At 54.0% G+C, this 24,629-nt stretch overlaps 10 protein-coding genes across 11 annotated transcripts; 4 read left to right on the forward strand and 6 right to left on the reverse strand.

Annotated features, from left to right (window-relative positions):
- Window positions 1–1,141: 1,141 nt before the first annotated feature.
- On the reverse strand, window positions 1,142–1,903 carry PV07_10873 (uncharacterized protein; the record flags this gene model as incomplete). Its single annotated transcript, XM_016398244.1, has 1 exon — window positions 1,142–1,903. The coding sequence occupies one exon, from the start codon at window positions 1,901–1,903 to the stop codon at window positions 1,142–1,144; it is 762 nt and encodes a 253-aa protein (XP_016242806.1).
- A 2,104-nt stretch (window positions 1,904–4,007) lies between these two features.
- Window positions 4,008–6,461, forward strand: PV07_10874 (uncharacterized protein). The gene is made up of 2 exons (XM_016398245.1): window positions 4,008–4,295; window positions 4,346–6,461. The coding sequence occupies exons 1-2, from the start codon at window positions 4,129–4,131 to the stop codon at window positions 6,126–6,128; spliced, it is 1,950 nt and encodes a 649-aa protein (XP_016242807.1). The 5' UTR covers window positions 4,008–4,128; the 3' UTR covers window positions 6,129–6,461.
- Window positions 6,233–8,256, reverse strand: PV07_10875 (uncharacterized protein). Its single transcript, XM_016398246.1, has one exon. The coding sequence runs from the start codon at window positions 8,193–8,195 to the stop codon at window positions 6,420–6,422; it is 1,776 nt and encodes a 591-aa protein (XP_016242808.1). The 5' UTR covers window positions 8,196–8,256; the 3' UTR covers window positions 6,233–6,419.
- Window positions 8,257–8,699: 443 nt separating this feature from the next.
- Window positions 8,700–10,218, reverse strand: PV07_10876 (uncharacterized protein; the record flags this gene model as incomplete). The annotated part of the gene is made up of 3 exons (XM_016398247.1): window positions 9,475–10,218; window positions 9,190–9,396; window positions 8,700–9,116 (listed from the first exon to the last, which is right to left on the reverse strand). Exons 1-3 carry the CDS (start codon window positions 10,213–10,215, stop codon window positions 8,700–8,702), a joined length of 1,365 nt encoding a protein of 454 aa, XP_016242809.1. The 5' UTR covers window positions 10,216–10,218.
- Window positions 10,219–10,730: 512 nt separating this feature from the next.
- PV07_10877 (uncharacterized protein) lies at window positions 10,731–12,757 on the reverse strand. Its single transcript, XM_016398248.1, has 3 exons — window positions 12,501–12,757; window positions 12,014–12,451; window positions 10,731–11,941 (listed from the first exon to the last, which is right to left on the reverse strand). The coding sequence occupies exons 2-3, from the start codon at window positions 12,092–12,094 to the stop codon at window positions 10,880–10,882; spliced, it is 1,143 nt and encodes a 380-aa protein (XP_016242810.1). The 5' UTR covers window positions 12,095–12,451; window positions 12,501–12,757; the 3' UTR covers window positions 10,731–10,879.
- Window positions 12,758–13,176: 419 nt separating this feature from the next.
- On the forward strand, window positions 13,177–13,889 carry PV07_10878 (uncharacterized protein; the record flags this gene model as incomplete). Its single annotated transcript, XM_016398249.1, has 2 exons — window positions 13,177–13,803; window positions 13,881–13,889. 2 exons carry the CDS (start codon window positions 13,177–13,179, stop codon window positions 13,887–13,889), a joined length of 636 nt encoding a protein of 211 aa, XP_016242811.1.
- Window positions 13,890–14,632: 743 nt separating this feature from the next.
- PV07_10879 (uncharacterized protein) lies at window positions 14,633–16,351 on the forward strand (the record flags this gene model as incomplete). The annotated part of the gene is made up of 3 exons (XM_016398250.1): window positions 14,633–14,796; window positions 14,870–15,828; window positions 15,900–16,351. 3 exons carry the CDS (start codon window positions 14,633–14,635, stop codon window positions 16,349–16,351), a joined length of 1,575 nt encoding a protein of 524 aa, XP_016242812.1.
- A 50-nt stretch (window positions 16,352–16,401) lies between these two features.
- On the reverse strand, window positions 16,402–17,908 carry PV07_10880 (uncharacterized protein). The gene has a single exon (XM_016398251.1). The coding sequence runs from the start codon at window positions 17,836–17,838 to the stop codon at window positions 16,498–16,500; it is 1,341 nt and encodes a 446-aa protein (XP_016242813.1). The 5' UTR covers window positions 17,839–17,908; the 3' UTR covers window positions 16,402–16,497.
- Window positions 17,909–18,398: 490 nt separating this feature from the next.
- Window positions 18,399–20,330, forward strand: PV07_10881 (uncharacterized protein). Its single transcript, XM_016398252.1, has 2 exons — window positions 18,399–18,659; window positions 18,710–20,330. Exons 1-2 carry the CDS (start codon window positions 18,509–18,511, stop codon window positions 19,828–19,830), a joined length of 1,272 nt encoding a protein of 423 aa, XP_016242814.1. The 5' UTR covers window positions 18,399–18,508; the 3' UTR covers window positions 19,831–20,330.
- PV07_10882 lies at window positions 20,322–24,058 on the reverse strand. 2 transcript variants are annotated; one of them, XM_016398254.1, is made up of 4 exons: window positions 23,984–24,058; window positions 23,382–23,673; window positions 21,271–23,333; window positions 20,322–21,221 (listed from the first exon to the last, which is right to left on the reverse strand). In XM_016398254.1, the coding sequence occupies exons 2-4, from the start codon at window positions 23,491–23,493 to the stop codon at window positions 20,616–20,618; spliced, it is 2,781 nt and encodes a 926-aa protein (XP_016242816.1). In that variant the 5' UTR covers window positions 23,494–23,673; window positions 23,984–24,058; the 3' UTR covers window positions 20,322–20,615. The 2 variants fall into 2 exon arrangements, with proteins under 2 accessions (XP_016242816.1, XP_016242815.1); XM_016398253.1 differs by having other exon boundaries at window positions 23,382–24,058.
- Between the last annotated feature and the right edge of the window lie 571 nt (window positions 24,059–24,629).

Here is a 24,629-nt window from a genome sequence, read left to right on the forward strand (position 1 = left end):
ACCATTGCCGGAGAGGGTGGGTGAGTTGGTGGGGACTTTGGTGGCCATTGTATTGTCTCGTTTGACTTTGGGGATTGGACGTTGGAAAAAGTTTAGATCGAGTTGAGGACGTGGGAATCTTTGTCGCGGGCAGTTGATGTGCTTGTCGTGGCTGTACCGGCTTGATTCTGTGTGTGCGAAATAGTGGAGCGATACGCTTGCTTAGTTTGATCGGACAAGATACTGAGGAAGTAAAGAATTTGGATGGATGAGAAGAATAAAAGAGACGAAGGATTTTGTGCGCAAACATCTGTCGTGAACAGTGAAGACATGGCGAAAAAGCGGCGGCATATCCTTGGCTCATCACACTGTCTGGTACTTGTCCGGCGGACGCTGGCACCCTGTGCAAAAGCTGGACTTTGATGTGGCATCGGTTTCCATAGCCAAGAAGCCTTGCTACCCAGCCTTGTCCAAGGAGGGCGACAGCCGAGCTTTGGATAGCCCAGCATCCTCTTATGGTCGCACCAGCTCAGTGTCCACATGCGCGTCTCTGTGTTCGATCGCAGCAGAGCCAAAGTGGTTGATGACACTCCATTCCTCGTTCGCATCGCTTTCCTCGATGAAATCCCACGAAAGATCCTTTGCCAAAGTCTTGTCTGTTCCTTCAGCGGGTTCACCCAAAGCAATATCCTCGAATCCCGCAGTGGACATTATCCTACTCTTCTCTCCTCCGATCTCATTCTGTAGTCTCTCGAACAGTCCCTCTTGTTGCTTTGCTTCCTGCTTTGCCGTATGCTGTGCCTCTTCCTTCACGAACTCCCTTGCCTTCAACGCATTCTTGCACAATGAGCACAATTTGGGGATGGCTCTTTGCTTGTATGAACTCAGATCTATGGTGTTTGGGATTTTCTTCCGCGGTCGCGCACACCACTGCACAGCCCAGAGAAAGCCACAATCATCATTGCAGCAATAGTGGTATTCGATGCCATCAGTTGGTTTGCCATTAAGCGTCAATGGTGGTACTGCGAGCATGGTGACGTGCAGTGAAAACTGCCCAATCTTGAGAAAACTGCCCATAATTTGATCACCAAGCACTTTTTTGTTGTCTCGAACTGAAGGAGAAAGAATGCTGTGTGAATGAGATGGGCTGATTTCGCAGGCTTTAGTCGTCCCTCTGGTCGTGAATTGTGTCAATTTGAACTTTCTGAGGAAGGTGAGTCCGTGAAGAAGGATGATCTCGCACCAACAGACTGGCTGTGATACCAGCTGTAGTGGAGCTAATAACGATGAATTGTAAAATACCCTTGCGAGGTCGGCGAAATGTGATGCAAAGTAATGCTGAAGACAGTGAAAAGATGGGCAAAGCGTGTGAGAAGAGAGAGTGTTCAAGGTTTCGAGGACCTGTTTGGGTTTTGTGAAAAGAATGGTTCCGGAATTTTCTCCCAAGGCTCACGAACTGACCGACCAACGTTGTCGCGGCGATAGTGACTGGATACGGTTGGTGAAGCATCTGTCCTGTCTGATCAAAACGTCCAAGGAAACTATTACCACTAAAGACCAATCCATATAAAGGGCATTTGACAATCAGCAGATGTGGCGACATGATTCCAAGAGCAAACGCTTCAACGGCAAAAGAAACAGCACAAAGACCTTCTGTATGGAAAAGCCAGCACCTGGATCGGATACTCCACTTTTGCCGCCTAATCGTTTGAGTTCTGGGTCGTTGGAAACTGTTCTTTAGCATCTTTGGAGGAAAGAGGGCGATAGGCTTCTTTTCCCACCGCATTGCCGTCGCAAGTTTGTGCGTATCGATCTGCAATGATCCTCCGCATGAGCTTTGACAAGAATTGCTTCGTGCTTGTTTGCACGTTTGTTGCTGCGCTGCCAGGCAAGCCTTTGCTCGGTGCCGGTGCATCCTAATCATGGACAGGGAACAGGATGCTACCAATCAGGAATGTGGAGTCTGGTGATTGCATAGCCGGCCTGTTTCGAATGTAAAGACAAAGGGCCTAAACATGGTGGAAAGAGCTTATTGTCAGTGAGCCTGTTGCGACAATGTGTGGAACCCTCGTCCATATTATTGAATAGCTCTCAAATTTGCGTTGGGATATTGAACGTCCATGATTTGCAATCCGCCCGGTGGCACAGTGGTTCTTCAGGCGTTGACTCGTCACTTTTCATTCTGCAATATGTATCAGGTGAAGAATCGGCCAAAACAAGCCACCCTGTGTCACTTTGCGTGAAGTCAGCCCTTCCAGGATGTCGGCGAGGTAGGCAGTCTATCACTGAAGACTCCAGTACCGAGCATTACCGAATAGTGCAGTTGGAGGTTCTTGTCACCCTCATCGGGGCGTGTCAATTTTCGAACATTGCCGATGTGGACCTCTCTTCCAAGGTGCATAAAAGCCGCTCCCCTAAGCTTCACCGTTCCTTCGTAGCTCATCCTAACAAAAATATAACCACATTATCGACAAGAAAAGCGAGAGCTTGGACCTTCACCTAGAAACGTGACATCAATTTCCAGCAACAAGAAAGTGAGCATTCTATTCACAATGGCAGAAATCAACTTCGGCATTACCATCAACTTCGGGCGTGGCAGCTAGAATAGTCCGGGGTTTCACCACCATCAGGTGGCTCAAGATCAGAATCGCGCTCCAGGAAATGATTCACCATCTTGATTGTTGTCATCTGAGGCGACGGGCCCAGGACAAGCAGCCAGTCATCGAGGAATTAACGGCGGAGACAAGAAATGGTACATCGGCTGTACCTAAGTTGCCAACAACGATCACCAATATCGACTATGCGCTTCGAACAACAAAGTGGCTTGGAGATTGGTGCACTTGGTGATTATGTGTTGACCGGTTGAGCTGCGCATGGACGACAGAATTGGCTCTAAGTGCACTCTTGCGCATGAATACGAGTGCAGAACGGATTCTTGTGAAGCAGGCGGGGGACTCTGGAGAGGTGGTCCATCAGTAGCCGGTCTTTGAGAACTGAAGCCGCGGAAGCTGGCCAGCACCGCATAAGTACCAGTCAAAAAAGGACATTCAAGCTCAGCTCCTCAAATTCGTCCTTAGTGCTTTCCCGGTCGGTTTTGTGTATGGATTGAATGGCACGCAATGTAGTTAGTTGCAGGTTCCGGACAGGCGAAAATCCCCAGTAACAGGACTGACTGCCTTTGCGCGGGCATTTGGTGTCATCGTTTTGCAGCCCCAGGAGCCCACGAGTCCGGAGCCCAATTTGCTCCGGGGTTTGAGCCTGTGGCTTCTGATTTCTTCCGCTGATTTGTATTGCTCTCAATACTATTGCTCATCTTCTCTGATCGGGGCTCCTCGCTGTGAATATGTTCGGCTCGAGTGCGATCTTGTTGGGGGTTACCCGACAACAAGGGAGTGGTGACCGTCTGCTTTGGCTTCTCAATGTACCTTGCCTTTGCAGCCCATCTCTCATCGGCCAGTCTGGCATTAATCTTCAGTTGAGCCTGTCTCTGCATATCGGCGGCTTGTTCTTGCAGGGTCGGAGGATCGTTGCGGGTTTGGCGAAGCCATTGATGCCATTGAGGAGAGATCTGCACATCCGAAAGGGAGGAGAGAGTGGCTCGTCGTCGACCCTTAACTATGCGCCGCCATCTATTGTGGTTGAGGGCGTCTTTAAACTCCCAAAAGGTGTTGCCGTAGAGGTCTTGTCCTGTTGTAATGTTAGTTTTCATCATCTTCCTTTAGCCTCGGGCTCATGCATTTGCACATACCAACGAGGAACCTCTTTCTCCATGGCAAGCGGAGCATCTTCCACCGCAGCCAAAGGTCTCGAAGCCCTCCCATCTTGATGGCTGTGCGTCAGTTGCAGGTGTAGAATGTGCTCTGAATTGAATTAATGAATAGCTTGACGCATTGAGCGGGAGGCTGCATATGTGCTGCATATTTCTTGGATCGACGTCAACCCGCAGCAAGGCCCTGGTGGGCCCGGGCTCTGACTTCGTTTCATGCTCCACAGGAACCGGCATAGCCATCTTTCATTGCCCTCTGCATGCGCGGCCACCGTCGGGTCTCTCGGTCCTAACATCTTCACTTGGATACTCTACTGCCTATTTGATAGTTTCAAGTTTCAAGATCAGGCGCAACCTGCGAACATTAGACAACGGCTGCAACTATGGCGTCAGTCACAAGTCTCGACCAAGACATGCGCAAACTGCGCCTCGAGCGATATACCCCCGGTGCTGCCAACGAGGTGAGAAACTGGATTGAAAGCACTTTGGGCGAGAGATTAGCACCAGGCGACTTGATGGACTCCCTGCGGGATGGAGTGGCTCTTTGCAAGTATGCGATATCTGTTGACGGAATGGCTGCGGTGCTGACCTGAGTCTCAGACTTGTCAATATGGCCGTGTCCCCAGGCATCAAGTATAAGCAGTCGAGCATGCCCTTCGTGCAGATGGAGAACATCTCCCACTTCCTCCGTGCTTGCGAGATTGCGCCGTTGAGCCTCCCTTCTCATGACCGATTCCTTACCGTTGACCTCTACGATGCTAAAGACCCCGCACAAGTCTTACAATGCATCGCTGCCTTTAGCCGCAGGGCAAACCAATTGAATCCTGCTGCTTTTCCTACAACACTGGGAGCAAAGAGCAAATCTTCCATGAGCCCACAAGGGACAGGCTCAAGCGGACCAAGATCACCAGCTTACACTGCTACGACAAGTTCGCGGCCGCGAGGCTCAAGCAATTCAACTGCTGACAGTCCCTCTCTCACCTTCAACCCCCTCAATAAGGCCGCATATTCAGGGCGTGTTAGCCCCACCAAGAACATTCTCAGTCGAGGAGGGCTAGCTTCTGGGGGCGCAGTCAGCAGTTGGAGCAACAAGACTGACGAGACCAAGACCGCGCCCGCGTGGAACATCCATCAGTATGGGTACATGGGAGGCGCAAGTCAAGGCAATCAGGGCGTCGCTTTCGGCGCTCGGAGACAGATTACCTCCCCGGCGCCCAGTGTCCCCAGTATTGCAGAGAAAGAGAAGCGCCTCAAAGAAGAGGCAGAGAAGCAGCGGCAAGAGGCAGAAGAACTTGAACGACAGCACCGCGCTCAACAAGCTGCCGACGAAGAACGAGCACGTCTCGAGGAAGAACGTAGATGGGCCGAGGAAACTCGGCGGTTGAAAGAGCAAGAAGCCGCTGCGCAGCGGGATCTCGAGCGACAACGTCTACAAGAAGAAGAGCGTGTCCGTCGTGAGGAACAGCGTCGCAAAGAGTTAGCCTATGAACGCGACCGGGAGCGTGAAGCTCAGGATCAGGCAGATCGAGAGGCTCGTATGGCGCAGGAACGAAGCCGCCAACGCACCGTCAGCGACGCTCGTCTGAACGGACAATTTCTCAGTCAATACCAAGCAGACCAGGCGAGAAGTAATGATGTCAGCTCCCCACCTCCGCCTAAGCCTGCTGTCGAGCAGGATTCGGCTGAAAGTCGACGCATCGCAGAATTAGAGCGTCAATTGGAGGAGATGAGGGCGCAGCAGAGACAGAATCAATCAACGAGAGCAGGCCCCGAGCCTGAACCTCCCGCGCCTGTTCTGCCAAACAGACCTCCAATTAGCCAAACAAGCCATGAGGACGACTGGGCTGCATCAGAGCGTCAATACCTACAGCAAGAATGGCAGAAAGCGCAGGACGACGTACCTCCTCCCAAGCCACCGCGTCCTGAACCCATACCGTCGACATCTTCTCGCCCGCTACCCGACCCAGCAACCTATCAGCCAGGCACCAATCGCACGGACCGATACCTTGCCTCGAACGCCGCGCCCGCTCAACCGAATATTACGTCTCACCGTCCTCAGGACTTTTCCACCACAACTGAAGTGGACCTCGAAAACCAACGCCGCATCCAATCCCAACAGCGCACGAAAGCCGGTGGCTGGGCCTCGAAATCCCTCCTCGAGCGGGAAATGGAACGCGAGCGAGAACGGCAGAGGGAGTGGGAAGAAGCACAGAAGGATACCGCGTCAAGAGCCAGAGATATCAAGGAGGGGAGCGGACCTGGTCAGACCCGGGATGTCCACCAATATGGTTACTTGGGCGGAGATAGCCAGAATCGTGGAGGTCCGGGGCTGGGAGTTGGGGGCGCCAGGAGGCAGATCATCGGCCCACGACCGCCGCCTTAAGAAAAATACAGTGTCACTTTAAACGTGAATAGATGTTGGCGTGGGAAAGTGACGGTGGATGTCGGTAAATCGAGGCAAACCGACTTACAGGTCTCGAAAGAACATGCGCTTCAACGGTGGCATAGTGAGTGTTATGAGATACGTACGATGAGCAATACCAGCGGGTTGGGCTTCTTGACGGAAGACAAAGTAGAGTCCTGCTCGGAAGCTTCATGGTTTGGAGTGTCTGGTAGGCAGTACGTCTAGCGGCTTTCCTACGTGGGTCTTTTACCTGCCGCCGCGAACCATATCTCATGCTCCTTCTCGTTCTCCCAAGGGCAACCCTTCTATGAGTCTCGTAATCCTCTCCCCACTTTCAACCAACCACTCCCATGCGACGGCGTCGTCTCCTTGCCTCTTCTTGCTGCCTCCCTTTTTCTCTGCGAAATCCGCGACACGGCCGATCCTCCTCTCTATGCCGGCCCTAGCTGCCCAAGCCAAACTTTCGGTCTTCTTCAGATCTCCGATGCGCGCGAGGCATCTGGTTAAACTCTCCAACAGGACACTGACTCTGGCGTTGGCGTCGACACTGTTCTTTGACGCAGCAAAGCGGAGGTATTCTTGCTCAAGCTTTTCCTCGGAGAGCAAGACGTGGCTGCGGATACTGGGGGCGGAGGTTTCGAGGAGGCGTTGGAGAAGAGCCTCGCACAGATTTGCCAGAGAGGTCGGTTCGAGAGGGTTTGACGGGGTGGGAAGGACAATCTGCGCGAAGACGGGGAGGGAAAGAGGGCGGATGAACTCCACGAAAAGTGTATAGAGCTCCTCCAGGTCGGGAAACGTTGTCGGGGACGTGGACATCAGAGTCTGGTGAGAGGAGGCATGGGTGAGCAGCCTTAACAGCCGGAGGCGAAGAGAGAGGCATGAAGGGTCGCCGAGCCTTGTGGCCAGCGAGGCAGGCGCGTCCTCCCCGTCTGTGGTATACGCGCTGCGGAGACTTCCTGCACTGGTCTTCGGCGTTATTCCCGTCGATGAAGGGGTCCGATTTCGTTTTCGTAAGCGCTTTGGAGGTCGCCCGCTTGCTCCGGTGCCAGTGCTTGCTGCATCATCGCCATCGTCGGCATCGAAAACGTCCAAGTCGTCCTGAGCCAAATAGTCACCGTAAATATCCTGGTCAATGTTGACGTCGACTTCCCGCTTCTTGATCTTCCCATCTTCCTGCTCGGGATCTTTCAATTCATGAGGGAATATTTCCCGAAACTCGCTGAGCGAGCGCCGACTCCCATCCGCAAAAATGGCTCGCAAGATCCGTCTTGCGCGTGCATGTCCCCCAGCGGAAAGTTCGATGTACTGCCAGAGCAAGGACTCATCGGCCGATGTATTTTCTGAGGTGGTTCGCATCTGCCAGTCTTTTTCTAGCGCGTCAACCAGGAACTCAAGCAGAAGTTGGTAATGATTCCACCGGGTAGCATGAATGCCCGGGTGGCATGCACAGTTGAACGCCCAACCCACTAGTTGCCAGAAATCTTCAGCGCGAGTCCAAAGGCTCTGCGAGCGGGCATAGGGAGTATTTAGATCGCTTTTTCTCGCTACGTCGTCGCCGTCGCCGCTTGCATCATCCTCCTCATCATCGAGACGATGATCGCTGCGACGGGTGAACCGAAAGTCGAATTTATGGAAGGCAAATGCTGTGTTGAAGTCGGCATTGACGGGTCCCACGAGCGTGAAGACTAGTCTGAGTAGCCGGATGGCGGCATTGGCCTGATTCCATTTTTCCCGCGAGCTGGTCCTGGATGTAGTGGTGGGATGAACTGCGAGTGTGGCGGCAAGAGCAATTTGAGAGGGAGGGGGAATTGTCACTGGCCCGAGACGAGCAAGGGGAGACGCGCTGTTGCCAATGATTGATAGGAGAAAGCTAAAGGCTTGGGTGAAAAGCCCTTCTTCAAAGTAGGTCTGCACATGTTGTGCTAGCTCAAAGGGGAGTTCCTTTGGTGGCCGGTATTGTACATCTTCCTGTATTGCTGAGGCCTCTCTGAGGATGGATTGGTTCGGAGGTGAGGACAGCGGAGACGAAGGGGCAGGAAGCGTCATGGTTAATCAGACAGCAGGTGAGGCGTTGTATGTTACTGGCACACTTATTGGAGCTCCTGAGCAGGACTATTGAAGAGAGAAGGGAGAGGCTTTGTCACGGCGTGAGTCTGTCTGCCTTGACGAAGCGAAGTGCATCAGCCTTGTGCAGCCTTGTTTTGGTCAATTAAGGGTTAGCGTTGAATTTCCATGACCGACGCGTTGTTTCTGCCTCGTATCCTTCCAACAACCACAACATGCCCGACTCCAGCCTGCTGCGGGGCCCACCACTGTGTCAAGGTCTTTCAGCGGCCTGCAGACGATATGAGAGACGTTTTGAGAGGCTTCTCGTGCCCGGACCAAGCCCAGAACTGGGCTTTTGTCTAATCTTCTCGAGTCACCGCGCAAAGCTGATACGATTCCGAAACATATCTACCCTCCCTAGTCCTGGTAACGCGACATGGACTTTGCATGAAGACTCATCCCGGGGACTAAGGTCTCTTTGACGCTTCCTTTTCATTCATTTCGTCACGCTCCGAGTCTCCTCTCCAGCTCCTCCTTGGCTTCCCTGCACATTTCATCCACATCCACATTCGCAATAATTCCATTCCTCTCATTTATCTCTCTTTCAATTTTCGCGAAATCTCTCCCTATACCCTCGGCGCGCCACTCATAGCAGTCGCCGATCCACCTGCTGCTCTGAACGAGCCACTGCCCTCGCTCTTTGCGCCGAGCAGTGAAGGTTGCGAATACGGCGTCGAGGTCTGATGGTGACTGGACCAGTTCATCTGAGAGTAGAGCGGCAAGAACGGCAGAATCCTCGATGCAGAAGCCGGCTCCTGCACCGTGATGAGGACTTGTGGCGTGAGCCGCGTCTCCAACGATGCATGTGCGACCTTTGTGGAAAGTAGGTACAGGGTTGTCCCCCAGGTCAAAAATTGCCCACTTTCAGACTCGTCAGTGTGCTTCCCTTAGGGTTAGGGTTAGGGTGACCCTGTCCTTTCGGCGCTCTACTTACCACGTCCAAGTCAGGCTTGGTTAAGTTTAAGAGTTTGATGACATTCGAGCCATATTCGCTGAAATCTCTCAAAGCTTCCTCCCTCTTCGCTGGTCTCGTCAGTCGCTGGGAGTCGGGCCAGTCTTCTGGACTCGTTCTGAAGGCGACAATATTCAGTGTCTTGCCATGGTTGACCGGGAAAGTCAACACGTGGCCATCGGGACCCATCTATTGTGTCCAGGATGTCAGCAGGGAATGGATCCAGCCATATCAAACAATGTCTGAGGTCGGAAACGGTAGACTCACATGCATGCAAGCATTCATGGCGAGCTCCTCGCCCACTGCTTCGATCGCGTCCTCCATCCGTGCAAGCCCTCGATAGGCATACTTGTGAGTATAGCTCGGTTGCGCACTGGGGTGGTCTTTCCCGACAATGATCTGCCTAACGCGCGACTTGATACCATCACACCCTATCACGGCATCGGCTTCGGCAGTTGATCCATCCTCGAACTTCATGACCAGCTTCCCGCTGGTTTCGTTTTCGGTGATATTGGCGAGCTTCTTGCCGAACCGGGCAATTTCCTTGGGGACCAGTTTGACAATCTCATCCAGGTAATGCGCACGATGGACGCCATTCTGACCCAAAGAGTTCTTGATCGAGAATGCGATGTCCTGCCTCTCTTGGCCCGGATTTGGGCCCGTATAACCGTCGAGGTAGTCGAACCAGACGTACTTTTTCTCAGGCCACACATTGCGCGTGCAGACTTTCTCAAACGCCTCATAGACGCCGTCGTGGCATAATTTCATCGCCTGTACTGCATTCGGGGAAAACGAAACACCAGCACCAATCTCGCCGAACTGCGGCGCCTGTTCATATATCGTGACGGGGATTTGGCGGTGGTAGAGTGCTATGGCAAGAGTGACTCCTGCGATGCCACCTCCAATAATTGCGATCTCGAAGTTCTTGGATGCGGGCATTTTGCTGGATTTAGTTTGTGGTGTTTTCAAGTGTTTGGTGATCCTCGAAAGGCGTTCAGCAGGAGGCATGGTTTACTGCGCTTATATATACTGGGAAAGCTTTCGATGCGCACTCCAGGTCTATATATGAAGACGGAACCCCAGGGCAGAGACCCGGGGCTCGAGGGGCCGAAAAGCTTCCGCAAGGCTGCGATGGCCACTTCGGCCTTTACTGGGATAGAAGATGCAGGTGTTGCAGCCGTACAACAGTTCTACGACATCATCATTCGTCATTTCCAGGGCGCATTTATCCCTGGCCAGACTCCGCATTTGCTTCAGTCTGGGGGAACGTTTCCGGTCCCATTTCCGACGGTTCCGTCAGAAAGGCGTCAGTGTCGGCGGCGGTGGCGGATGTGGTAGGGAGAACGACTCCGAACAACCAGGCCTGTACGAAGCTCGTAAGCTTTGGGCATCCGGAATCTTTTCCTTCCGCGCTGGCGAGGTGTTTTCACGAGCATGCATTTTGGAGTCTTGGATTGTACGATACGAAGTCCTCCGCTGCTATCCTTCCATCTGTCCCTTTTCGAATTTCATTCCATTCCTGCTACGCGAACACCCAGGGGTCGTACTACTGGGAGAACGCCGAGCGATTCTCGTGCGCATTATGCAAATAACGCCGCTGGTGCCGGGGATGTTCGCTTGCCAACGTCCAGAGAAGGCCAGGCATTTTTGGTGAAAGGATGGAAGAAGTTGATTACACATTCAACAGGTCTTTCCTCCACGTTGCAACAATCTTGACATGGTCATCCTTGTTTCTCACCAGCTCTTCCAGGCCCTTCTCCGCCAACTCCTCGACCGGGAGTCTCCTCGTAATCAGAGCCTCAGCACCAGCGAATTTCCCCGCCACAAAGTCCTCCACAACTTCCCGGTAATCGTTATCGTTGTTCCCCATGGAGAACTTGATGGTTAGCTCCCGGTAGAAGGCATATTGCATCGGGATCTTGAACGGCTGCTTCCATCCGGCGATATTGAGGTATGTTCCCTTCAGCCTCAAGCTTTCCATGCCCGCAAGCATGCCCGCTTCAGCACCAGCACAGTCAAATACAATATCGACCCCTCTCCCTTGAGTCCTCGCTTTACATGTCTCTGCCACGCTTGAGGTCAACGGATCCAAAAGATCCTCGGGTCCAGCCAATCCCAGCCTTCGAATCATCTCACTTCTCTTGGCCGTCGGCTCGGAGACAAGCACCCTCCCACTGAGACCTGCGCCCACCCCTTTCGCCCGCAGATTCAGCAATACCGCCAACCCCACGGGGCCGCCTCCTAGCACAAGGACGTTCAACCCCGCGAAGTCCTTGATCCCACTTGCCGAAAGCGCATGTCGCCCTACCGTTAGTGGTTGACACAGGACAACGCTGTTCAGATCCACACTGCCGTCGTCAGGGAGAATATGGCACATCCTCGTTTCAACGTTGACTTTCTCACTGAAGCCCGCGCCACCTCCTCCGCCGCCGTTGAGGCCAATGTAGCCCCAATTGGAGCACATGTTGTCACATCCAGTCGTGCACGCGGTACATTTCCGGCAGAGAATGCGCGGATCGACCATTATGGGGGTGCCCAGCTTGAGAGGTCCGTCGGCAGGATACCCTGAAGGCAGCGCCGAGACCCGACCAGTGAATTCATGACCGAATGTGACGGGGAGATGCTCTTTGGTTATACCGTGGGGCTTCTCGGGCGTGTTTATTGTGAAAGGGCCGGATGTGTATTCATGGAGATCAGTACCACAGATGCCGCCCCAATAGACGTCGATGGTCACCTGGACTGATCAGCGGTGGCATTTGGTCGGGGAAAACTGAGTTTACAAAGGGGCTCTGCTGGGTTGACTTACCTCGTTGGGTCCCGGCGGTGGTGGATCAGGGATTGTCTCAATCCTGATGTCGCGCTTGCCGTAGTATCGAGCAGCTTTCATCTTTGCCGAGTTGTTGGGTCAATGTGAATGCACCACGAAAATATGCGCCGCTGAATGTAACCACGCCGAACCTGTATAAAGATATATCCATGGCCAGCCATAGCCTCGGACAGGATCTGTCTGTCTCGGCATCTTGTGGGCAGTTTCTGGCCAGATTCGGCTATCCATATTGAGGACTTGTGCACCAGAGCCGTGATCGTCACCCAGCCGTGGTCGCTACGCCTTACCAGACGTGCGGGGTTGGCGAACTGCAATTGGAGCAGGAGATTGAGTAACGTTTCTGGGATACCTAGGAAGGAATGCGTCCTGTTGTATTGTGCCTGGGAGGTGTGTAGTTGGGAGGGAGTACAATGGATGCTGGAACAACGTTAATCCTCTGCCGCCTAGAAGTATCGGCAAACAGTACCGAGTATATACTAAGTACCATACGATCCTCCACTTCGTATGTTGAAGCCTCTTTGTTTCCACGCGTCGTCTTGGAAGGTAGCAAAACTGCGATGCTCGCGTGACCAATGACATGAACACTGATCTAGAGTAGGCATTTCGCAGTCCATCAAGGTGAGGAGGAGTATGCTTAAGCTCCTTTGCCTGTTCTTTCGTCTGATCCTCATTGCTTGGACATCCTGACAGTCCATGTAAGGTGACTCGGGCTGAAGTGACCAACATAGCTCAAAGTTTTGCCGGCTTCGACTTACTAACATGCAAGAACTTCTTGAATCTCAACCATCTCGCTTGCTCCGCCATTTCCGGCGCCTGGTGAGTGGCTACCTAACAGATTGTTCGGCAGTCGGGTGTCCGAGTAACGATCGTACGACTCTGGTTGACAGAGAGGAAACCAGGCACAAATGAGAACACCAGGAATTCGCCGACGCGGGGACTCATGTTGAGGGACATCGTGTTCCTGGTTTCCAATGGGCAGCTATACCTCACGCCACTTTTGGAAACGAAGATCGGCGTTGGCTGATTGCTGCGTCAGAGTCACCGTTGATGATTCCACGAGAGATGATGGCCCGCTATAAAGAGCCCGGAGAGACGACGATGGTCTCCTCTATGGCAGCTCACCATATCTCTCGGGTCGAAAAATGAAGATCCTCGCAAAAGAGGAAGAGCAGGATTACTACACCTACATCCGCAATGCCGGCGTGGCTGCCGGCGTAGGTGGGTTCTTGTTCGGCATCGCGGCCACAGCAGCCTTACGTCGCTACTACGCACCATTCAGACACCTCTCTCCGGCTGTGCGGACCACTGTCGTCATATACCCGACAGTTCTTGCCCTCAGCTACGGGACAACCCACGGGAGCCACACATTCGAGTCTCGAGTACACCCGGAAACGAAACAGTATTCCGAGGAAAGAAAGGAGCTGTTTGAACGGACCCATGCCGGGGAGACCAGGGAGGACCTCTCCCGGGAGTGGTTATATGAGCACAAGCTCCCCGTGCTGGGAACGACGTGGGCGGCGGCGATGATAGGCAGCCTGCGCCTGTTTTCGCGCGATCCTCTGGAGACGGGCGTGAGGAAACTGGTCCAGGCTCGAGTCCTGGCCCAGGCAGCAACACTGTCTGCGCTGCTCATACTGGCATTGATCGAAGCGGACGACATGAGACAAGGGAAGGGGAAGTACCAGAAGGTGATTGTGGTGGACACCAACGATCCTGACCACCGCAAGCACTTGGATAAGCAACTGGGTCTTGAGTTGCATCCTACACCTGTGACGTTGAAAGGCAGGGCCCCCCACTCCGTTTATGGCGTGAACAGAAGGCTGACATTTCCACTTGTTCCTTACAGAGATTGTAGAAGGGACGGAAGTTCAGAAATGAGGGAGAAGCTTCAATCATGGATACGAGCAGAGTTAAGTGCGATTTCCAAGAGAGCCACCAAGCGGCTCTGCAACAGGAAGATGCAATGGATGCGTGTTTGGTGGCTTCTACATGTCCGTGTACTCCATTGCGCCCATTCTTTTGGCCTTTTTTTCATTCTTTCGCCTTTTTTTTGGAATGAGCTGAAGCTGAACAGTCTGAGCAGTTTTTTGTTTGGCTTTCGGCGCCAAGACGGGGGTTGCCAAGGCTTGTCAGTGCCTCGAGAAGCCCAATCCCCTCTGCTTGCTCCTCGTCTTGACATACCTACGAATACAAATATCTGCCTTATGGACATTCAATGTGCTAGTATCATAGTCTGCCCGGTCTATTATACCTTCTCCACTAGATGAGCCTCATTATACGCCAGAAGAGCAGAGAAACAACCTTGATCGGCCCCTCTTCTTCACTCTGTGCCTCATGCCTCGATGTCAACGATGCACAACAACTGTCCAGTCCCCCTCCATGACATGGAGATGACTTGAGTCGCTTGTCCCTTGGCCTCGCTGCAACTCGCATCGCCCTCGCTTCTGATTTGGTCGCCATCAGACCCCGCGCGTGTTCGTTGCTGTTGTGTAACCTTGGCATTTGTGATCGTTTCCTCTTCTGTGAGCTGTTCGGAGCAAAGGACATTAAGCATGTGATGGAAACGGTCTTTTCGCTGGAAAGTCATAAAAAGCCAGCATGTTCCTCCCAAGGGTCGCTCGCGGGCTCTTGCGAACCACATACAGATACACAATGCTATCCTCCAAGGACGTTGTGGAGGTGACCGAGCCCATTTCTCGTCAGGCTGACGATGACCGCGAGCAAGATACTCCGCGGGACAATGGTGTTTGGAGTCGGGATCGGTCAGTGATTTCTCGAGGCCCGTCCTGGTGAACTCGAACAAGATCTTTGACGCTGACTCTGCAACCTTTCAAGGTTCTGCGGTGCTCTCGCCTACAATTTCGTAGGCTTCGTCCTCCCGGCTCTCTACAACACCCTTTCAAAACTATGGGTGGCCAACATCGACTCTTCCATGGTCGTCACGGTCGACTCGTATACCTATATTGGCGTTGTGGCCGAGGTCATCAATGAGGGTCTTCCCAGGGCTGCATGGGTCATCATCGGCGACAAATCCTCGCGCTCCCTCTCATCCCGCATCGGACTCACACAGACCCTGGTACTGTTCCAGAGCATCATGGGTCTGCTTGTGAGCATTGTCATTCTCGGGGCTGCCAAACAATTTGCTGCTGGGTTTGTCCCAGCGAAGGTTCGCAGCGCCAGCTTGACCTACGTCCGCATTAGCTCATTCTCCGTCTTCAGCGCCGCGGTGGAAGTGGCCGTCACCAATGCAGCCAGGGCACTTGATCATCCTGACGTACCTTTCCTCATCAGCGCGACGCGCTTTGCCATCAACATCGTCTTGGACTTACTGATCATCTCCCGCTTTCACGTGGGTTCGTCCAAGCCCACCGTCAACGCGCAAGCTGCCATTCGGCTCGGATGTGACTTTGCCGCTGCATTTGCCGGTCTAGCATATTTCGCTATCATCGTCTTCAGACTCCACAGAAGCCATAGCGACCTCCAGAATGCTCCGGTGCCACGCCCAAGTTTGAGAGCATTAAAAGTGCTTTTGAGACCCGGGATCTTGACATTTGCCGAATCTGCAGTGAGGAACACATTCTATCTCTGGCTCGTGAGCAACATCGTGTCCATGGGCGCGGACTATGCGACCGCATGGGGCATCTTCAACACCATTCGCTGGGGCCTTGTTATGGTTCCGGTCCAAACACTGGAGGCCACCTCGAACGTATTCACTGGACACAAATGGGGTCAATGGAGGAAAGAGGTTGGTACGGAACTTCAGAAAGCCAAGGCAAGCTGGAAGCAGCTCCGAGGTAAGCATTCTACTCCGTCGTGTCTGCTGAAAACTGTGGCTGACCCAGTTGTGTGTTATGCGTGTCTGCAGACATGGCCACTCCCGCTCTTACCGCAGCCGCAATCGCGCTCGCCGTCGAGGTGCCTCTCTGCATCTTCCTCTCCTTGTTCGGATGCAAGCCGTTTGCATACTATCTCTCCGACTCGGACAGCGTGGCGTCAATCACAGCCCACATGTGGCGCACCATCGACTGGTGCTACATTTTCTACGCGCTTTGCACCGAGCTGGCAACAATCCTTTTGTCCACGGTGCCGAGATGGTACCTGTATCAATCGCTGGTGGCGAATTTGTTCTATGTCCTGCCTTGGGCGATTGTATGTCAGACGGCACACCTCAGCTCTTCCGACGCCTGGAGCTACCATGCCTTTGTGTTTGGAGGGAGCCTGGTTTTCAGCTCCTTCGACGTGCTGTTGTTTGTGATGCTCTGGGCGTGGAAGTTGAGTCGGGGCACGCTCAACTTTGACAAGGTGAGATTTGTGTGAAAGCAGATCAGGTCAGACAGGTTTGCTTTGGGCAGCGAGAAGCAAGTAATTGGGTCTAGAAACGGCATTGATTTGAGCGGATGTGTGTACGACTCTATGCTATGACCTCTACATTCTCTTTCAAGAATTTCTCTAATCTTTCGCCTTTACTCGGCATCGAGACCTCCCATCGCTTTTGCAATCCTCTTCAGCGCTTCTTCTATGTACGGTCGTGGATGGCTGAAGACCAGGCGAAATAGTCCCGGGGTTTCTGCGCCAAACACCGCTCCGCTGCCCAAAAACACTTTGTTCTGCATGAGCAGCTGCATGATCTCGGCGCTCGCCCCGTCGTCAAGCTGCGCCGCACTGGCACTCGGCCGTCGTTCGGGGTGTCGTTCCAGGTACGCCTTGCCGAGATCCACCCAGAGGAAAAACGCCGCGTTGGCGCCGGGGGTGTAGGGGATGTGATGGCTGTTGAGGAACTCGACGGCAAAGCCGTACGACTCGGCCAGCCGGTCCTGGTTCGTCTGGATATAGTTGTCCACCCACGCATCGTCCTCGAGCATGTTGGCCGCGATGTGCTCCGCGACGGACGACGCGTAGGAATAGATGGCGACCTCGAGCAGGGCCTCGCGGAAGGCTTCGTTGTGCTGCGAGATGATGTATCCGACGCGCAGGCCGTTGGCGCCGAAGTCTTTGCTCATCCCCCACAGGACGTGGACGAGGAGAGGGTCGATGAGGCCTTCCGCGGGGATCGACAGGACCGAGATGAACTCGACGGGCGGAGGGGATGAATCGTGGCGGTTGGTCCAGGTCGAAAAGGTATATATCTCGTCGCTGACCAGGTGGATCTGGTACTTTTGGCACAGGCGCATGTAGGTGACGAGGGCGTCGCGGGAGTAACATCTCCCGAGTGGGTTATGCGGCGAGCACAGCATGAGCGCCCTTGCGTGGACGCCCCGGTCTCGCGCCGCCAGAATGGCGTCTTCGTACCGGGCGACGGCGTCCGCGCTCATAGGATCTATCGAGCCGAACGAGACCGTGAGAACCTCGACGCCGGGCCGGAGCGAGATGTCCGGGATGAACGCGCGGTAGTGTGGGCGGCCGAGCAGGAAGCCGTCTCCCGGATTGCAGAAGGCCCACGAGGTATGCTCGATCGAATGCGAGACGCCGTTCGTGACAACGACGTGCTCCATCTCCAGCGGGAGCACTGGACGCAGGCGGCGGTTGAGGAATCGCGCCACCGCCTTGCGAAGCCGTTTGGATCCCCGCGGCCCGTCGCCGTAGGTGAACGCCGCTTGCGGGACGTGAGTGCTAGTTTGGATGTAGGCTTCCAGTTCAGCGTGCATGAGGGTGTTCTCCGCCACGCCGACGTTGACATACCCCCCCGGGTCGGCGGAGGGATGCCACTGATCGGTGTAGATATGCCACAGCGGAGTTTGCGGGGGTTTGGTGCACTCTTGAGCACGGCGGGAAAGACTGGCCACCCCCGGGAGAGGGCGGGACATTGTTGCGCAGGAAAATGGGTGTTGATATGGTTCTATCCGAGCAAGAGATAATGGAGGAGATCAAGGGGGGAGATGGGACAGTTCTCACTGGGACATGGCACCTTTTTAAACTTTACCTTGGGCTTTGCTGCATTCACGTGCAATGCAATGCAATGCAACCCATACGTCAGTCTAGGAGAAGTCAAATGTCCTCCAAACGCGCCCTGCGACTGAAGATGTGGCCGGCGCCCTTTTGGACGATGCGGCCGCGGCCGCGGCCACGGTCAAAGGCGTATCGATTTGGTGGATATCACGTAAAGCAGACGCCATCATTGGCTTGCTGGATAGATCGACCAGAGTTCTTCGAAAGGCTGAACCCCTTCGATGAAATGTCAGATAGCAGCCCGGCCGTACTCGGTATACCGACCATTAAGCCCACGACGGGCCAATCAGCGTAGAGCAGGACTGGCGCCGTACTGTGATTGGCTGAACTCTGCCAAGCCCGCTAGCGGCATCATTTGTTTATCTCGCCGCCCGAAATGGATCCCGCATCTCGACTCGTCGACTTGTATCTTCCTCTCCACCATCGACCATCCTCGTCACGTTGCATTCGAACAATCCTTACCATTTGGCTGGAGACAAGACCCTCAGAAATCCCAATCCGCGAAAACACCAACCTCCTAACCTCACCATGGCCCCAGCAATTTCTCGCAAGAGGAAATCGGACGAGATAGACGAATCCGCCGTCGGTGCTGTCACCCCCTCAGGCAGCCCAGCGCGCAAGAAGTTGAGAATCACACAGCAACAGAAGCAGGCATTGATGGACAACCTCCAGTTAGAGAGTGAGATGGCCAGCTCCACTGCATGATATTATATCTGACAGATGACCCAGTTACCGAGCGAGCGCGACAGCTTCGAGCAGGGTATGCTCTTCAATGTGCCGATCTGCGAGCCCGGATTGAACGACGCGTCAACCGCATTCCTCTCTCGATCCGTAAGACGACCATGCGTGAACTGATGCAGCAGCACGAATCTTCAAAGACCAAGCCGAACCAGCCTCGAGCATCACCCCCCAAACAAACAATATCAGTCGAGGTGCCTGCACCCAAGCCACTGCCTCCTCTTCCACGGGAAAGTGGCTCAACCAAGCTCCCTTCTCCAATGCGATCTCATCCACAAGCTCCAGCTACGCGAGGAGGCAAGAAGCGCATGAGCCCTCAGATCCACATTGCTTTGGACAAGGTGAGCGAGCACGACCCGTCGGAAGGGCCGCCAGATACACTCCCCGTGAGCAAGAACACCAAGCGTGGGAAAGCAACAGCACCAACACGCCCAATTTCGCGAGCTGCTGCAACAAAACAAACAACACAAACCTCGGTTCTGTCTCCACGCTCCCACAACTCTCGCACGCTCCCTCGCTCACCCATCAAAGAGCCCTTCCTCCCAGCCTCCCCGGCGAAGAACATGCTCGCCCGCCCGACAACGACGGCCATGTCTCCAATCCGGCCCGCGTCACCGTTAAAATCGGCCGCCACGGCAGCGACATCCGCCATATCGGCCAGTGTGCACGGCATGATCGAACAAGCGAAGCGAGGCGGGACCGCCACCGCCGCGAAACTGACCCGGACGGCGTCGAAGGAGAAGAAAGAAGCCGTTGCGATCGCCCGGGCTCAGATGCTCCCGCCGCCGAAACCGAGCGCTCCCCCTTCTCCACAACGTGCATTCAGCCAGGCGAGCACGCACAGCATCTCGACGGATGTCTCTGCGGCTTCGAGCGGCACCACGGTCGTCAAGCCAAAGCGCGGAGGCCGAGCTGCTGCGGCCACGGCCACGGCAAAAGCCGCCGCCACGGATAAAAAGAAAGGAGGGATGGCCAGGGCCGCCAGCGCGGCGAAGACGGCGCTCAAGAGGAACGCAACCACTACCGGCACGGGAGCGACGACGACGACGAGCAAGAGAGTTGTCGTGGCGGAGCCGGCAGCAGGAAGGCGGGTGCTGCGGAAGAGGGCATAGAATATGGATGATGACATTACCCGGTCTTCTGTGTTGTACGAGGATGAAACTTGGGAGAATGAATGGGTTCAAAGAGAGACATGACGACGGACCGCCCAAGGTTGAGCGGTGGACATCATTGGCTTGTTCCGGTGTGCATAGGTATGAAGGTGGCATATAACCCTTTGCCAGAGCTACCTCTCTTCAATGCCCTGCGGGCTCCATCCTCCGTCATATGAGTTGGTGCCTCACTTTATAGACCAATTCTGAGGTGGAGGGAGATGGGGAGGGCGAGGCGTTCGATCCTTCTCCGGTCGTCCCTGCCGGACAACAGCAGGGCCGGTCAACACTTTGGGCGACCAATTGTCTGGGAAGGATGAGGATAATTGCGCAGAGTCGGGACCAATTGTGTCCACTACTGTGTATATATATCTGTAGCTCCTTCCGCAGACCCATTGGACGAATTCACGAAGAATTTCAATGTTGAGAAGCACGCTCCTGAAAGCCCTATTGTTTTGTTCCGATTGATCTCATATTTGGCTGGTTGTTTAGGGGGTTGTTTTTCTGTATTCTGCTATTGGCAAAGGCTGGCTGTTCAGACAATGATAATGAAGGAAGGCGATTTTTGTTCCACAGCACGATCCCCAGGCTCCGAAGCTCCATCCCAACATTGCCTTGTCCGTCGAGAAATTTGTGTTTGTAAAAGCTGATACGCACCTCCTCCATCTCGTCCATCTCGCCCAAACTTGTACAAGAGCACCCGATGTAGATGTGCCTCCTTCGCTTCCAGCCATATCACATCAACATCAATAGTCCAGCTCTGCACCTCCACCGGCCTGTGCCGCCGCTGCCGCTCCGGCGTTGCCACTGTTCGGTTGAGCGTCTAGATCTTCGTAGCTTTTAAGGCTTCTGCCTTGAGTTGCCTCTTTTGGTCCCATGGCGTTCATACCGCCACCTGCACCGTCTCCCCATTTGCCTCCTCCTCCGCCTCCACCTTGAGCGATGAACCCGGGTGTGAGACCGGGAACAAGATTGCCCCGCAGCATGCCACCCATGTTATTGTAGCCGCGTTGGCTGCCGCGTTGGTTTCGATCATAGGGTCCAGGTCGATTGCCGTATCTGCCTCCGCCACGTCGAATGGGGCCACCGCTGTGTCCTCCACTTCCGTTCATGCCATCAGTGTTGAAGTTGACCCCGGGCACGAGTGGCCCCTGGACATTCTGCATGTTCATCATGGCATTCTGGCCAAAATTCATCATGTTCATTCCGATGTTCTGAAGGCTGAATCCCCGAGGAGTGCCGTTATTTAGATGATGGTTCTGAGGGAGAGGGAAATGTCCGTTAGAGTTGGCATCTGACCGCGATGGTGCGATATGCGAGGGGTCCAGAACGTATGTGTTGACAAGTTGAAGCTGCGACTGTCAGTGGGCGGTATTGTGGAAGGGACAGTGGAAAACTTACGTCGTTCTTGAGAGCCAGAAACCACTCTTCGTGTCTCTTCTCAACATGCTTCCGCCAGAAATGCTCAGCCTTGAACAGTTTCGTGCATTCTGGCACTCGACAGCGGAATTTGGCCTCATCCTCTTGCTTGACGAACTTCGCCAGCTCTTCGTCCAGCGCTTCCTCAACGGGCTTGCCTCCGATCTTCTTGAGATCCACATACTCGGGTTCTAGAATTTGCAGGACCTTCTCCTCAAATGTCTTGACCCAATTGAACGCTCGAAGAAGCTGCTGGTCGTTTTTGTTGAACTTCTGAGGGCGCCTCTCTTGAACAGGGCTAAGAGGCTCATCATCCATCCCATTCTCATTTCGACCATCTTTCTTCTTGCCCGGGAATGGCTCACCGAGCGCGCTCGCTCTGGCCGCCGCCTTGGCCGCCGAGGTCAATCCAGCTCTCGGTCTTCGAAGATGACCACCGGGACACTTTCGGACCAATTCGTGGACCGAATCAGATTCAAAGACACAAAATAGGCAGAAGTTGAAGACTCGTCGAAGATATTCAACCATCAGATCGAGCTTCTTTTTGACAGCCAACAACTCTTCGTCGTCCTGTTCGTCTTCTTCCTCTTCGCCTTCCTCAGCCTCCTCCTCAAACTTGATCTCATCATCATTGTCTTCGAAGTTTGGCTTTTTGGCTTTCGGTGGAGGCTGCAGAAGTCCTTGATTCCTCATCTGGTCCACTCGGGCATCGATCTTGGACAACGCGCCAGAATGCTCATCCTTGCCAAGATCGGCGTCAAGTTTGGCCACAAGTCGTCTTGCCAGTTCGTGATCCCGCTCAATTCGTTCCGGGGCGGAGAACAAATCCCAAAGAGCTTTCTTCCGTGGCGCACTCGGTGCGTTGTGAATGCCAACATGACAGGTGAAGTCGCCTCTCACCGGATCAGTAATGGTCTTGCCATTGATGAGGTCGAGAGCCTTTTGGGCGGCGCTGATTTTCTCCGGCTGTGGCTTCTCTTCGCCCTCTTCACCATCGTCATCATCGCGGCCATCACCCCGCTCAATGTCTTGCATCACATCGGCATCCTCTTCCGGGGCAGGATTCAACATAATCCAGCCGATGCGGTGGAATTTCTTCGCCGGATTGGGGTCGCTCAACGACAAACCTTTGAAACCACCAGCATCCTCTCCCAGATGTTCTTTGCAGAACTCCTCAATGCGCTCGCGGCCGACGTTAGGTGCCAGTGTCTTGATGAGCAAAGCGGGTTGCTGAACAGATTCATCTTTCAGATCACCACCTTTGGCAGGGACGAGGTCAAGCACGCCAAGGACTTCACCACCGCCAACGGCTTCGCCCTCTTCTTTCTCCACCATTCCGCCGGCTCCATCGCTGTCATTCTTATAGATCCCCTCGAGAGTGAATTCATCGAAGACTCCCGTTTCCAAGTCTTTGACCCATTGATCGAAGCTGGGTTCTCGAGATTCCATCAGACGCTTTCGAATTGGATCTCGAACTTCTGGAACGTATCGCTCCTTGAACCATTCTTCACCTTTGTGCTGCTGAACAAACTGCCTTGCCATCTTCACCTGGAACTCCTGTTTATACTGGTCATAAGCCTGCTGGATTTGTGCTCGCTCTTTCTCGCGGTCTTCTTTCGCCTCGCGTTCACCTTTGACACGGTCTGAAGGTCGTCTGCCGCCATGCTTGGCTCGTTCTTTTTCTTCTTTGACTTGTTGCTCAAACCGCCACCAGTCTGCGAAGAAGCTGAAACCTGCTTGCGTATCTAGAGCGAGAGGGTTGGCCAGAGGATTGACCTTGACTGCAGGTTTGCTGGATTCCTGACCTGGAACGTATCGATCGATGTTTGCAGCAGTTGGCGAGGGTGCTCTTCTGCGATCATCCCGCTCTCTTACATCTCTCGTATCTCTTGTGTCTCTGGTAGCAGGTCTGGCGCCCTCGTAATAGTCATCGCGCGTATTTCGCTCCCGATCTCGGTCACGATCGCGGTCGGGTTGATAACGATCGATAGCTACAGGGGAACGTGAGCGGTTGCGAGGAGCAGGTCGACGTCGATCATTGACCACTGTGCAACTTGTTAGTAATGGGCTGAATGGATCGGTGCTTCACTCACCAGGAGATCTTCGTCTGTACGAGTCGCTTCGGTCGTATGACTCGTCCCTTCCACGGTATCTGGGGGGTGATCTATCGTTTGTAGGAGAGCCATAAGGCTCGTATGGATTCATATTGTTTTGAAGCTTCGAGCTTCCGGGTAAACAGTCCTTTTGCGTCCAGGTGACAAACCGACTTGGGTGAAGCCCACCGATGCGCTATGTCATTTGCAGTCCTAGGGCGCAGGGACGAAGGTGACAATGCCGACTCAGGTAATGGCGTCTTCGGGTGGTCGAGGTATCGAGGTAGGGTAGCTAAGAATAAACATGACAGAGGTTAGACTTGAGTAAGAGGACAATGAATTGGAGGACGACATTGAGAAACGAGTGTAGGCCAAGGTCAAAGAAGGAAGAAAGCTCGCAGGCCTCGAATGCGCCTATATGAGGAGAAGAAAAGAATGCAGGCCAGCAATAGTAACAGTATATAAGTGGAATTGTAGAAGATGAACTCTGACCCAGCGTCCGAGACGATCGGGGGCTGGAAAGGTCAAAGTAAATGGCCGCAAAGCGTGGCGGCGGAGTGATGATGGCGCGATGGCAGGAAGAGCAGAGGTATTGAGCTTACAAGATTCGAAGCAAGGAGTTGGTTGCACGCTGGTATCGCAATGCAGCACCAAGTGCTGTTGATGGACAATGAGGAGTTGGATGAACGACAAACCGCGGCGTGAAACCCTCCTCAGGCGACCTGAGCCGGAGGCGCAGTTGGCCGGGAAAGAGTGTGATTGGTTGCTGGAGCAGAGGAGGAGAGGGATGGTTCTGCACGTGATATGGCTCGGCATCTCCGCTTTTTGTTTGTTTTTGGGGGGGGGGGGGACATTGGTGTCGAGGGCATCGTCCATTGTTGATGCATGAGATTCATTTGACTACCGAGATACATACCAATTATCCAATCTTCAGCCAACAGTCTCGCAAAATTCGGGGCTTAACGCTGGACATGCTCTCCTGTGGGCATCCCTTTCCCAAACCATTGGGCAAGAAGCTCCCAGTCTCGGTCATCCAATGCAGGTTCCTCGCTCCCATATCTGGAGATCAAATGGCCAGCCAGGCTTCCACTCTCTGCCGCCTTACTTCCGCTGCGTTGGCCAGGCTGGTCCGCCCACCCTTTGTCTCCCAGGATCCTGTCTCGATTTTCTGACGAGGGATCATCCGTGAAGCGTTTAAGTAGATCAAGCTCGGATGGGTCTAGGACAGCGTCCGCCGTACAGTGAAAA

Source organism: Cladophialophora immunda, assembly GCF_000835495.1.
Source record: "Cladophialophora immunda strain CBS 83496 unplaced genomic scaffold supercont1.7, whole genome shotgun sequence".
NCBI lineage: Eukaryota > Fungi > Ascomycota > Eurotiomycetes > Chaetothyriales > Herpotrichiellaceae > Cladophialophora > Cladophialophora immunda.